This window comes from Ambystoma mexicanum, chromosome 7p (genome assembly GCF_040938575.1).
Source record: "Ambystoma mexicanum isolate Mex_15411 chromosome 7p, UKY_AmexF1_1, whole genome shotgun sequence".
NCBI lineage: Eukaryota > Metazoa > Chordata > Amphibia > Caudata > Ambystomatidae > Ambystoma > Ambystoma mexicanum.
Genome location: NC_090939.1, coordinates 141977586 through 141992294, shown reverse-complemented (window position 1 = coordinate 141992294; position 14709 = coordinate 141977586). Strand labels below are relative to the sequence as shown.

General features: G+C 49.8%; 1 protein-coding gene across 1 annotated transcript in view; it reads right to left on the bottom strand.

Moving 5' to 3' along the window:
- LOC138525755 (beta-1,4-galactosyltransferase 3-like) overlaps positions 1-14709 on the bottom strand; it is a 547693-nt gene that overhangs the window by 318784 nt on the left and 214200 nt on the right. The window contains exon 4 of the mRNA XM_069635927.1: positions 9434-9669. Coding sequence (XP_069492028.1) covers positions 9434-9669 — 236 coding nt within the window. The remainder of the gene's footprint in view (positions 1-9433; positions 9670-14709) is intronic.

Here is a 14709-nt window from a genome sequence, read left to right as displayed (position 1 = left end):
TCCAACATTGACATTTTGTAATAAAGGGATCTGAGCCCGGAGCAGGGGGATCCAACGTTGAACTTTTGTTTTGAAAGGGATCTAAGCCCAGCTGAAGGGGATCCAGGGTGAGACACCCGAATCAGAAAACTGTAAGAAGAAAATAATTTTCTATTTTGTTTTGTACATCAGGCCCTATGAATCAAGAGACTGATGGGAAAAGAGACTTGGGCCTGATGCCGGAAATAGAACTGTATCCTCATGTCGGAGAAGTCGGTGTGTGCGCTTGGCTCGAGTGAACCGCCTTGCCCGTGCTAAAAACGTGGGCAAGGGAGGCCAACGACACAAATATCCAGACATATCATTTTGTGAACAATTTTCTTTTTCCTGAACATTATCCCACACTATTTGTAAATTAGCTGCAAGGATTGGCAATAGGCGTTTTAATATAGGCCCTTTTATTTTGACAAGACTCCACTGGGACTGCATTATTATTTGATGGTCGTAGCTTGCTCCCCTCTGTAGATTTAGGTTTAGATAGGTGTTTCTCAACCCCTTGTGAAAGTTCAATAAACACCCCCTTCCTTACAGTGCATGCCAAAGAGATGGACCGTTCTGCGCACCCTGGTAAGCTTGGATAGTGCAAGGAGGCAGACTAAACACTTTCTAATCAATCACAGACCATCGCTGTTAACACCCAATCTTCTCCTCTGTCTAAAAAGAGTGGAATTCCCAGAATTGATCTGCAGTTTATGAGAATTCCAGGCACAGAGTCTGCCAATTCCAACACCTTGCCTTAGGATGCCACTAACGAGGAGACCCCACAACCACAGTCACCTACTTTATTATCTGAGCCTGAGGAGTGTAACACATTACTTACCTGTAACTGTTGTTCTCCAGCATGGGTCAGGGGCATGGATTCACATGCTCATTAATATTCCCCGTCATCAGGCTGGGAATCCTCGGTAAAAAAAAAAAAAAAAAATCAGTTTTCATTTTGTTTCTGAACTGTCTTTCTACTATTAACCAATCACTGGTCGCTGGGTCATACTGCCCGCAGCCAATGACTGCCCTCTACCTAAGCCCCTCCTCTGGCAGCCATTTTCAGATTAGGTAGAAGTGGAAGTAGGACCAAGAGAAGAGCCGCAGAGGGGTAGGCGTGAGGGTTCGCATGTGAATCCATGCCAGACCCATGCTGGAGAACAACAGTTACAGGTAAGTAACTTGTTCCTTCTCCAGCATGGGGTCTGGCAAGGCTCAACATTAAGCATTTCAACAAGTCAACATTAAGCATCTCTTACCTCCTCACCAGGCTCAAGCAAACAGGTTGCGCAGCACTGCCTGGCCGACTCTGGACTCCTCCCTGGAATTTCAGTTGATGCAGTAGAATCTCGTGAAGGTGTGCGTAGACCTCCACGTTGCAGCCCTGCATATGTCCAGCAGATAGGAACGCCATAGTAGCAGCGATCGCTCTGGTTGAATGGGCTTTCGGACAGCCAGGCAACGGTCGGTTCGCCAACCAGTGACAGTGCACGATGCAGCCGGAGAGCCATCTGGAAATGGAAGCCTTCGAGAGGGCCTTCCCTTGGTTCACAGGTCCAATGTTCACAAACAGCTGTGATGTCTTCTGAAAACTCTTTGTGCGGTCCACGTAGAACTTCAGTGCTCTAGCCACATCCAGCAAGTGCAAAGTCCTCTCAGCCGGAGACGAGAAGAAAACAGGTAACACCAAGGGCTCGTTGAGATGGAAGTCTGACGGTACCTTGGGCATGAAGGAGGGGTGCGTCCTCAGCACTACCCTCGTCTCGTGGAATGTCAGATATGGAGGCTTACAAGAGATGGCCTGGATCTCTCCCACTCGTGCGGAGGTGATGGCCACATGAAAAGCTGTCTTCCACTATAGGAACTTCAGCGGTGCTGAGTGCAGGGGCTCAAATGGAGGACCCATGAGCCTGGTCAGCACCACATTGAGCTCCCACGCTGGGGCCGGAGCCTTCACCGGTGGGAACGAGCGGAACAGTCCTTTCATGAACTCCTTCACCAGGCGATACGACCACAGCGACGACCGCCCCAGAGTTCTGGTGTAGCGGGAGATAGCCGCCAGATGGATTTTGATGGAGGCATGCGCCAGCCCCGCCTTGGCCAGCGACAGCAAGTACGGCAGTACTTGAGGGGCCGTGATCCGTAGGTGGCTGATCTTCTGTGCATGGCACCAGACAGAGAACCTCTTCCACTTATGTCCATAGCACTTAAGAGTCGAAGAAGCCCTGGCCTTTGCAAGGACTTCCTTGCAGTCCGCCAGGATGTCGTAGCCTTCAAATTCTAGTGATGCAGGAGCCAGGCCTGCAGGTTCAGCGATCCCGGGTCGTTATGTAGGATGGCGCCTCCTTCTCTGGCAAGAAGATCCATGTCCATCAGCAGTTTGACTGGGGGGGGCGGGTGGGGGAGACTGACATGTGCAGAAGGTCGGGGAACCATATCTGCCTTGGCCACGCCGGTGCAATGAGGATCATCCTGCACCAGGAGTTGACTGATGAGTTGCAGAAGCAACGGCGGGAACGCATACAGGAACAGGCGGTCCCAGGCGAAAGAGAATGCATCGCCGATGCTCCCCGGCTGGGGAAACCTGCTGGCGAACCTCCGGCACTTGGCATTCATTGGCGTTGCGAACAGATCGATCTGGGGACTGCCCCACTGTCGGAATAGGAGATCCACTTGATCCTGCTGAAGTTCCCACTCGTGGCAGGAGCGCAGCTCCCTGCTGACTGAGTCGGCAACAGTGTTTTCTCACTCCTGCCAAATGAAAAGGTACCAGGAATATCCCCTGGGTGACGGCCCAGTGCCACAGATCCTGCGCTTCCCTGGATAGGGCTGGTGATCTGGTACCCCCCCCCCGCTTCTGGATGTAGAACATTGTGGTGGTGTTGTCGGTGAAGACCCGTACCACTTTGCCCTTGAGGGACGGAAGGAAAGATCTGAGGGCCCAGAACATGGCCCGGAGTTACAGGACGTTGATGTGCAGGGACCTCTCCTCCGGGAGCCAAAGGCCTCTTGCATGTAGATCTCTGGTGTGCGCTCCCCATCCCTCCAGGGAGGCGCCTGTCGTCACTGTTTCCTGGTGCGCTGGGGTCTGGAAGTCCATGCCCGCCACGAGATCCGGTGGTGGGGCACTGTAACGCTCACCTTGTATCCACAGGGACGCCTCTGGACTGGGACACCACTGGACTCTCTGCAACTTCCCCGGACTTCGTTCGGCTGGGGATCAGTTCTAGGAAATAGGAAGGATGTTTTAGCGACTTTCCTTGTCTCCCGAGGCCCACCTCCCAGTCTTCCCTTGCCTGCTTTCCCCTTGGGACTTTGCTCACCTTGGTTTTCGTAATGCCGCACTTTCCGTCCTGCCGAGCTAGGCAGGGGCGCGTCGTTGGGTTGGTCCGCCGAGTTACTTCACTGGCGTTAACCTGGAGTCCAGACCGGCTGCTACTCCCCCTGTTCAGGTAAGTCTTTAGAATTTTTATAATAAAGTCTATGTTGAAAGCTGTTCGAATAACCTTTTGTCTTGCAGAGGCTGACGGAGTAAGCCGAGGACGACTACTGAGTTCAAGAAGGTAAAGATGCGCTAGTTGCGGCGCCGAGAGCGTCCTTGTAAGTGAGCTGACCTGTGCTTTGTTTCTTCTCAGGTCGTGAAGAGTTCCTGGAAGTGACGATGGAGTGAAGGACAGAACGCCAAAAGAGATGTTCGGAGTGGCTGAGGCCTTCCAGGTGGATGGTAAGAAGTTTCTAATGCTTGCCTCTTTAGTCCTAAATTAGTGGCAGAGGAGCCATGGAAAAGTCAATGAAGGCTTCTGCTGGATGGAAAAGCTGGAGCTGAGCAGGTAAGAATAGCAATGTTCTTCAGTAGTTCGCCTGAGTAGGCCAGGATACAGAGCATGCTCGGTGAACGTCACGCTGCAAGCAGAACACCATGAAGCGCGTGCCCCGGGTTGGGTGGGGTTTAAATACCCAGAAGGTATCCCAGGTGCCTTGGGGGCGAACCCCGCCCTGAAGCTAGCATGCTTGCTGCAGTTCCTTGATAATCCTCGCGGGGGCAGCCATGTTCACCCATTGTCCATTGGGAACCATACTTGCAAGGTGCGCCTGGTGCCAACAGCGCCAGGATTGCGACCAGGGCCCCCTTGGGTCTTTCTGACCTTGGAACAGTACTAAGGTGGGGGCCATGGTGCCCAAGAACCATAGCCTCGGTTCGAGGTCGTGACAGGCACCCACGCACATCGCTTGACGGAAAGTCTTGTTGAGTGGGATCTTGTCTTCGAAGCTTCCTGCCACTTGCATCCAACAGGGGTCGTGGAGCTCCTGCAATGGCCGCATTTGCAACCTGCACAGATGCACGAGGTAGATGCACAATGACATCATGCCGAGCAGGGACTTGATGGTCCTCACCCTGGCCACTTCCATGGTCAACAACCATTGTAGCTTGCCCAAGATGGCCCTCGTCCTTTCCTCCGATGTTGAGGCCAACCGCGCCACTGTGTCGAGCCTGGCTCCCAGGAACAGGTCGTCCTGTGACGGTACCAAGTGGGACTTCGGAAAGTTGATCGAGAATCCCAGTTCGGTGAGGAGGTGGACGGTCTTCGCTGTGTGGTCGAAAGCGAGTTCTCTTGACTTTGCTCGGATGAGCCAATCGTCCAGATAGGGGTATATATGGATCCCCTGCAGGCGCAGCCGCACAGCCACCAGTGCCAGGCACTTGGTAAAGACCCTTGGAGCCGACTTCAACCTGAAGGGCAGGGCCTTGAATTGGTAGTGCCGCCCTTGGACCACGAAACGTAGGAACCTTCGATGTCCTATGTGTATGGGGATGTGAAAGTAAGCATCCTCCAAGTCCAGCGATGATAGGAAGACGCCTTCTTCCAGCTGTCCCAGCATGTGGCGAAGGGTAACCATCCAGAACTTCTGGGCTTTGATGTATATGTTGAGACGCTGAAGGTCCAGGATGGGCCGCCAGCCACCGGTCTTCTTTCGGACGAGGAAGTACTGCGAGTATACTCCGGAGCCCCAGAGCCTCTTTGGATGGCTCTCAGCATGGCTCGTACCTCCAGAAGCAGCTGTGGAATGTGGATTTCTTTCCTGGCCACAGGTGGGAAACGGGGGCACTTACTTTGGAACTCCAGAGTGTGCCAGTGGGCCAGGGCATCCAGCACCCAACTGTCGATGGAGATGGACTCCCACACGCCAACGAAGATCGGCAGCCGGCCTCCGGTGCTTAGGTTGGGGCCCGACATCACGGCCGGTTCAGTCCTGTTTCGCTGAGGCCTTGCCACCCTGGGCTCCTTGGCGACAACAGTATCCACCGGCATTGCTGCGGCCTCTGTAAGCTTTCTGTGACGAAGAACGGGCAGCTTGGCGGTACGACAAACTGCCGCAGAATCCTTTGGAGGCACCTCGAGATTTGCCTGCGGAGGTCCGAAAGGACAGCCGTCGTTGATGAAGTATGCCTAGGGCACCGGCCGGCTCAGTGTCCGCTTTGATGGCCTGCAGCTACTCATCCATCGCTTTCCCGAACAGGTTGTTTCCATCGAAGGGCACGTCCAGTACTCTGGTCTGCACGTCCTCACGGAAGTCGGTGGCCCTGAGCCAACCGCACCGGCGCAGGCAAACACTGTTGCCCATCTGACGAAAACGTATCAGCGATGTCCGTAACTACAGTGATGCCGTGATCTGACGTCGCCTCGCCTTCTTGCAGGATTTCCAGGGCCTCTGCCCCCTTGTCGTCCGGGACGAAGTCCAGGATAGGGGCGATCTTGAAACACAGCTCCCTATCATAGTGGGCCACAATCGCGAGGGCGTTGGCCGCCTTGATGGTCGTAGCTGGCGACAAGATGACTCGACGTCCCATGGTGTCTAGCTTTTCCCTCGCTGTCTGGCGGGGAAGTGGAGGTTGACGCCGTCGCCCCAGCCGCTTTCTTCTTGGTTGCCACGGAGACTACAGAATCCAAGGTTGGTTGCGCACTGAGGCACATAGGAGCGGAATCCGGGACCCAGTACTTCTCGTACCGGTCTCTCTTCACATGGGCCATGGAAGGGTTCTTCAAAAGGGACAGCCCTTCGTCCCATATGTCGTCCAACAGCGGGACTGAGAGTACGGTTTTCCTCTTGGCTTCCCGTCGTTGGTAAAGAAACCCTCTTTCTTTTGTTCCTCGGGGAACAGCTGGAAAAGTTCTGCGTCCCTGGGGATCATGGCGTGAAAGGAGCCAATTTTGTCAGGGGGAGGGGGAAGGGAGCCCGGACGGGAGGCGACGGGAGATCTCGTCATTTCCACTGTCGTCCGTCCCTGTTGTCGCCATCTGTGTCCCCGTCTCCGTCTCCGTCTCGTCCATCGGAGGGGGATGGGGGTGAAGGCTGGAAGGGAGGGGGGAGGATGGACTCGCCTCTGCTTGCTTGGTGGGCTCCGTGTGTCATGATGCCTACCCCCGGAGCACCAGGCCAGGCCCAGCACCCCCGGGAGCAGGCATCACGCCCCCAGGTAAAAGCCCAGCGGCCCTTTAAAGGGGCTCTTTGGACTCTGTCCTGGCGCCGTTGGCGCCAGGACTTCTCCTCTCCTCTGGCGCCGTTGGCGCCAGGCTCATAAGGGGAAGTGTTTGGTGCACTTACCTGAAGCAGACCATGCTGCATACTCACCTGATGCAGACCATGCTGCATGAAGAACCAAGCCAAATGAGACTTAGGAGGGACTATTTTTCTGAAGGAACTATTTTGTTACTTGGGTGGGGCTGTGGAAGAATACTCTTCCAAGGCTATTTAAGCCAGGCCCGGACAGCCACACGTGCTTCGCATTGTTCTGCATCCCAGCAGCTGAACGCTCACCGTGTCAGCTGCTGCACCTGGACTCCAGCCACGCCCGCCTCGAACCTGGAACACCTGTAAGGAAAGAAGAGAAGAGAAAGGTGAAAACCAAGAACTTATTCAACCTTCTTACCTGCATCCGGAATCTTCACGCCAGCATTCCTGAAGGAAGACTTCCATTTAAAAAGCACCGCGCTGCTCGCTGCAGCGCCGCGCTTCACTCACCTGTTCCCGAGACGCCGCCCGGCTCCATCGCGGCTCTCAGCACCGGTCGCCACATCTCTGCACCTAGGGGAGAGAAGAAGAGACAAAAGGTGAGCAAGGGAACACAAGAGGAAAGCCGAATTTTCAGCCATATTACTTACCGGCTTTTCTTGGTGAACCATTCCACATCTCGGGTCGGCGCCGCATCTTTGGCAGGTACCGCACCCCGGCCCCTATGGGGAAAGCACAAAAGACATTACTGGGGAATTATAAAGACATTTAGAGGGGTCGCCCTCAGCACTAACTCACCTGATTTTACCACCGGCAATTTAACCCCTCAACCCATCGCCTTCGTTCTACACCTGAAATAAAGGACAGATCACAGGTTAGGAAAAAACATAAAAGGAGGCTCACACTTCAACTTTTGCATCTTCATACTTACGGCGTATCGCTCAGAAAAGTCAAGTGGATTTGCCAGTGCCATTCTGAAAACCAGTGAAGTAACTGGACGAACGCGCGCCCCTGCACCAGAAGCAGGATGGAGAGTTCATCCTTCCAAAACATAAGGTGAGCTTAAACCGAGGGTTTTGGAGGAAGTCAGAGAAGAATGAAGGGGGAAATGGGGGAGCAAGCACACTATTCAGCAGACAGTTAATCCCCTTTCTCATCTGCAGAAGGATATTCCTACGGGCCAGACAAGCAAGATTTGGGGGTCCTGTTCAATCGGTTGTCCGAATTCTGCGTATCACGCTTGAAGAGGCCACAGCAACCCAGACCAGACCAGCGCCTACCTGGGAGCCAGGTGAGCGTTACACCGTGATGGTCCATGCGCCGCTGAATCATCCGCTGGGGGTAAGGGCAACCTTGTCCTATCTCCGTACACAGGGTATGCAAAGCCATCAGGATTGCTCCCGAATTGTCCTGTGGCATAGGCATCGGTTGCAACGGGAATGTTGGCTGGGCAGTGGAGTCCTCCGTTTCCTCCGCAGCCCGCGGCTCCTCGTCGGCTCCACCGTTGCTCTCTATGTCTGCCTCATCGGGATCCTTCCTGTAGGTCCTGACCTCCTCGAACTTCTTGACCAGGATAGCTTTGACGCCAGCCAACTCAGCCTCAGAGGTGGTGTCCATGTCCTTTAGGGCTACCGTGCCCCACCCCCCTTTCTCATCCCGGGATTTCCCAGGGGTCTTCTCGAAAGATGTTTCCCTCTGGGGTGGCAGGAAACTCTAGGCCCGGAAGTCATCTCCACTGGGGTAGCCTCCGCAGGCTTCGTCAGGGCCGCCACAACTCCTTCAATCGAGGCCTTTGCCGTTCACCCGGCCTTGGGCGCATCTGAGGCCTTCACCCTAGGGGGAGGGTCACCGCCTCGGCCCCCCACCTGGCTTTCTCTGTTGGGATCGACCAGGGCTTCTCCCGAAGCTTAACCGGGTTCTCCGACTTACTTTTCACCGAGCCAAAGCATTGCCTCGTGGATGATGGCCTCGGGGACATTGCGCCCTGCCTGGCAGCCGAGGAGCCCAAACCAACGGTGTTCCCGGTGCCCGCAGACTCCCAGTGCTTTGCCTTTTGTTGGCCCCCATTCGCCGAAGAGCCCTCAAAAGGTCTTAGAAGACCACTCTGACTTCTTCTCACCTGCTGCTGGGCTCTTCGCCTCCAGCCAGTCAGGGAGTCGTTTATGACAGTCCTTCATGGTCCGAACGGTCATGTTCTTGCAGAACGCACATTCCCCCTCCACGTGCGACTTGTCGGTGTGTAGGCAGTAGAGGCACCGGGAGTGCTCGTCCTCCTTAAAGACGTTCTGCAGTCCACATCCTGGGCAGTTCCTAAACAGTTTGGATCCAGTAGGCGTCGAATCTCCTTTGTCCTGAGCCAATCCTCCAAGAAGTGTAATTTGATGAAAATCCGCCCTTGAGGGGCGTAGAACTTTCCGAAACGGGTCCCAGTTGATCGGAAGAAGAATCGGTGGAGCTTGAGGCTCGAATTGACCGAAAAATGAAGAGTAAACTCTTCGAAAAAACGCAATACGCAGTAAAAGCTCGAGAGCTACAGCACGAGGACTCCCAACACTTGAATGTGCGGTAAAAATCTGAAGATGGCTGCCAGAGGAGGGGCTTAAGTAGAGGGCAGTCATTGGCTGGGGGCAGTATGACCCAGAGACCAGTGATTGGTTAATAGTAGAAAGGCAGTTCAGAAACAAAACTGAAACTGATTTTTATTTTCTTTACCCATGATTCCCAGCGTGACCACAGGGAATATTCATGAGCATTTGAATCCATTCCAGACCCCATGCTGGAGAAATAGAAGCACTTGCAACTCAGGTTTACTAGTGTTCTACATTCAGATCAAAGCATAGAATAAAACAAAACTGCAGAAGCGTGGTGATGTAAACTTATTAAATGCTGAAGGAGTTACCTGATGAATGACGAAAATGCCATACTGTAGCTGTTGCCGCTGCAGAAACGGATGAAGGTAATACAGGAGATATCGAAGGTGCTTTTCACGGTTTCTGAACGGTATAATTATCGCAGATTTATAACGTGTTTGACAGTGACGTGGCACGTAGCATCCACCACTTGTGACATATGGATTTTTCTTTGCAATTGTTTGCAGACTGGGAAGCTCGTCAAAGAGCACAGTTAATGGGCCAACTAAAACATAATAAAAAAAGATAAATCAGTGTTTACATCGGTTTAATCACGTTACTGTTACAAGACAAAACATTAACAGGTTATATTGCTTCAACTCAGTTTACCTAGTCTAGACAAATGAATAAAACCCATTTATATTTTTTAAATCATGCTCATGTGCTTTGAAAGATGGACAGAAAACCTCTCCATAAAAATACACAAGGTCTGCCGGCAGAGTTCATGAGAAAACACTAGCATTAGTAGAGGATAAGTCTGGAAGCAATGGCTGGGTCAATCTGCTATATGGTGGTTACTGGGATTTGAATCGTGCAGAGTTTGTGAGTAAAGCTCTGTTCTTGTAGTGAATATTTTACTGACAGCCAATACGCGCTTGGAGTAGCTCACAACTTTGGCCGTTTATGGGCTGAGAGGATGGTTTACTTCACATGGGATACAAATGCAGCATGGTACTATGATTTGTTAAATTATTGTATGCACTGACCCTGTAAAAATAAATAAATAAAAAAAATGGTCCATCAAATACAGCACACAAGGCCATTGAAAATGACATGGGAAAGGTAATGCTTTTGCTGACCGAATTGCAAAGGCAACTGCAAAGTTCCCTGTATCACCTATTTATATTACACACATGATGGAGTCAGAGAATATCATATTTGATAATATCCTTGAAACAGTGCAAATTATTCAGACTGAGGCCACGGAGCAAGAGTTCAGGAATAGAAACAGACTGGGAAATATGTAGATGTTATTGGCTAGATATGCAAGAGGAGGGAAAATGGACATTACCACATATGTATTTACCTTTAATGTTGTCCTATGCTTATGGCTCGTCTCATATAGGTGCAGAAGTAATGTGTAAAGTTGCTCACTAAGGTGTGGAGTAGCACTAAACTAAAGACCAGCCATAGTTGCCTTTCATAAACTGTTTAGTATGTGTGTCCTATAACATTGGGACGAGTCAGGTAGCCCCAAAAAGACATTTTCGGGCACCTAAGTTTCTTTTGAAGCATTAAAGTTGCCTCTCTGTCAAGAAACAATGACGGGTTAGTGATAAGAATGTATGTTTAGCAAATGGGTAGAAGAATTATTTCCCCTGGGAAGATAGTACTGCATTAAGCATCGTAAAAAAATACTTGGAAAGGAGTATTCACCCCGATGTGGACCGCCTTACTCTGTTTGGGGCAACAGTAATATAACTTTTGTTAATGTAGCAACAGCATTAGTGTACAAAGGTGTTAGATGGTCTCCTTACAAAGTAGTTATTGGCCGCCTAGCAAATGAACGGGGTGCGCCAAATTTCAAAATATGTGCGTTATATCCGCTGTTAATCAACTACTGTAAGAGTTAGCTAAAAACCTGTCTATTCTCTGCAAACAGGTTGATGATTGAAGTATTTTTCTAAACACCATTGGAAGGTCAGAAGATGGCAACCAGGCAGATGACTGGGTATTTGTCGATCTTTAGGACTGCAACCCAGGTGAAAAAGGGGTGTTGCAGGCATTTATCACCACTCCGACTGCAGCAAAAATATTGTGGCTGCTAGTTTTGGGGCCATGCTTATGCATAAAAGCAAACACCATCTTCTTTTGATTACCCACACCATTGCCTGCCGTGTTTGGCACTAAAAGCACCCGTTCTGCTGAGACATTGGACGTTTGCATCATTGCCATTCCCCCACAAAGACATTGCCGGAGCAACAGAGTGGGTGTTGTAACTTGAGATGCAGGAAACAGCGACGCAACGGTAACTGGACTACAAACTGCAAAAGGGAATCCTTCCCATAAGGAGCAGCTACCAGGTGGGCAAGCCCATCATCTCTAATGGACTACCTTAAGGGGTGAGGTAATAAGAGACTCCAAGGGGCGATCGAGTTCCATGAAACATGCCCTGATGGAATTCTTTTGGCTGTTTTCTTTGCTCCATACACACGTCATGCCAAATCATGTGTATGGCTATTTCATCCGAAAGAGGATTAATGCATCTTTATGCTCCTAAGAGAGTAAAAGGAAAAAAAAACACAAAAAGGTGTGCCAATGTATTTGCATATCCAGTACTGTCAGGGGTGAAGGTTTATGTGTTATGGAGGTTATTATCACTGGAATGTTATGTAGGGCCATCCTTGTTTAGTATAGTACAAAGTGTCCCCAATGCAACCATGTCAGAACACAGGCAACTTCAAAATCTACCACAAATGTTTTTTTATGCAAGAGAATGTTATTGGGGAAATGTTGGTTAAAGATGCAGCAGATATTTACTTCCAGAGATCGGTATAATTAGAGAGCTAAGTTAAAAAAAAGGTTCACTTGTGAACAATATGTGTTAATATTGTGGGCACTTTTGAAAGATGTAGAACCTAGGGTCTCTAATGAGATAGCTGCTTACATGATTTAAAAAAAGGACCTTAGCTTGCAGAAACAGAATGCCCTTGTTTGGATTGACTGCTTACATGTGCTTGTGAAGTAGGCCAGTGGGTTAAATTAGACAAACGGCAGCTGTGTGGGGTAAGCAGAGATTTTGGTCTCTGTACACTTTTAGACCACGAGCGGGTGACTCGTCAAAGCCATTTGTGCTGAAGTGTATACAGCTGTTTTTTCTTGTCAGAGAGAAAGGGTAGGAAGCCCAGATGAACGATTGTACATCATTCTGGGCTTGCTTCAAGCGAAATAAACCTGTCTCTCTGAATTTCCTTTGAAAACCCCTCCTGTGCCGGTGCTTTTATTTATTTAAGCTATTTGTGAACACAGGCAGGCATGCTGAAAAGCAGTTCCCCACACTATGCAACATGGTCTGTGTTGCTGGACGCCACCCAGGTATAGATCGAGTGATTGGAATGGTGATGGGTGACCCATGTTGGAGGGTGTCCGATGTTGTGTCATGGACAGGTCACTTCATATCTTAGTATCCGCATTAAATTATTCCGATAGTTACTTGCACAGGCAGAGGACATGCATGCCACACTGGCCTTATTATATCATTACAAGGCTCTTTGGGAGGGATGTGACCCATGCTTGAGGAGGTTTGATGTGTTGGACAATGTTCCACTATTGGTCATGGATGGTGTTGCGGCAGTGTTTTTTGCAGCTACAACTTACGCTTGTATAAGAGAAAGGCACTTGTGTGAACAGAGCCTGTGCTGGCCGCCTCAGTAAAGAAGTACTAAGGTGGAAAGCATATAGATTGTGTCTCCAGACTAGTTGATAACTAGAAAGGTCCTAGCACATGCAGTGAGGTAAGGTGATAAACACCAAATATGTAAACAGGTCACCATAGTCGCTTATAGGCGAAAGGCTTCTGGTATGGATTTGGCTACAGTTGTGAAATAGCTTCAGGCTTAGCAGTTATCTGCAATTGGAGAGGGCAGAGGGAAAGACAGACTACTCAACCCTTAAATACAATATATATATGCATATGCCTAGGTTCCAGGAGGATGACTGTTTGTACCATGAAGTTCCCTCCAAGATACAACATCATGAAAGGAAGTGCTGCCAAGTGGGTGCAGCCATTAAGCTGTAGGTGCATCTGGGGCAATATCTCCATTAAGAAATGTAACCCTGGCCTTGGAAGACACTCTGGGTGGTCTAGAGTGATCGGAAGCTTATTCAGTGCAAGACAGCCAGTCAGTCAGTTAAGTATGTAGAGCACAGATGTAGTAGCCAAGTCTAGCGGCCATGTTTTGATCACATTGGCAAAAAATAGTCCATTAGTATTTTAAGGACCGTGGAGTATGAATGTCACAATCGCTGGCAATCATCGGTCAAAAGAGGTAAGTGTTTTGAGGACTACGGCAGTGATTTGCAGAGTAGTGCATCGAGAAAATTCAGTATGCTACTTCAGGCAAGAGACAAGTTGGATTGTACACAGGACCTTCTCAGTTTATCAACCCCAGACATGGCTGTATGGTCACAAACATGATTAGGTTGAGGAACTACCTAAAGATAACTCCCCAGTATTGAGTATGCACTGTCTGACTCACCCCCATTCCCCCGCTCTACCCCCTGCTAATTTCTATGATGCAATGAATCTTCTACCACTAAAATGAATCTGTTACTGATGATGACAATATTTGACTAATCAGATACCAAGCATAATCCCTCGGCTCCCACACCTCTTCTGCTCTCTCTGGAACCCCCTCTCCCCAGATATGGTGCGATTACGTTTTATGTTCCCCACAAAAAATAACAAAGATAGTTTCTTCCTTCTATTGTTAAATGCAAATAATGTCTGCTAAGGTTATACTTATGGTGTTCTTGGACTTCAGGGTGAATTAAAAGAAGTTATATTTTAATTCAGTGTATCATATGTGGGGCTTCGGATAGTCTAAAGTACAGAAGAGAACACATTTCATAGTTTGCATCCAGAACTGCATATTTTGTTACCAGTTCCAATGAAAGTATATTTAAGAAACACACAAAATTTGTTTCTATTTCAAGGAAGGTCCATCAAAAGAGAAACTTGCAAGAGGCCATTTTATCTAGAGGCTACTGAAGAGGGGTAATGGTGGATACCTGAGACTCCCCAGCCCAATCCCTACTCTCATATTGGTGCCCCACAATACCGCAAATAGACACCCTGAGCAGTATAAGGATGAATGACAATGCATACAATTACAGAGTGGGAAGAGCAACAATGGTAGTTCAGAACACTACAGCGGAGAATCTAGGGAGGATTCCTCCCTGGAAGGATAGTCGGTTTGCCCAGAAACTGAAGTCTGCATGTACCACACAAGGCGTCTTGGTGTGAGAAGACCAAAGCCATATCAATTTCGGCGATCAGAGTAGCCTGACTTGTCCGGTAGAAATGGCTGCAGCAGGCGTGGAATCAAACAAAGATGGCAGATGAAGTAGAAATAGTCCAGAGGACTTTACATTTCTGGTCCATGCAGTAAGCAAGCCAACGCTAAACTGTGATGGCTTACTTAATCAGAACCACAGAAAAAGGCTTTAATCAGCTTTTCAAAAAGGGACCTACCATGCACAAAAATCAGTCCAGGCCATGCCACCAACAGGAGCAATCAAGCCTGAACTGCCCCAATGTGAGCAG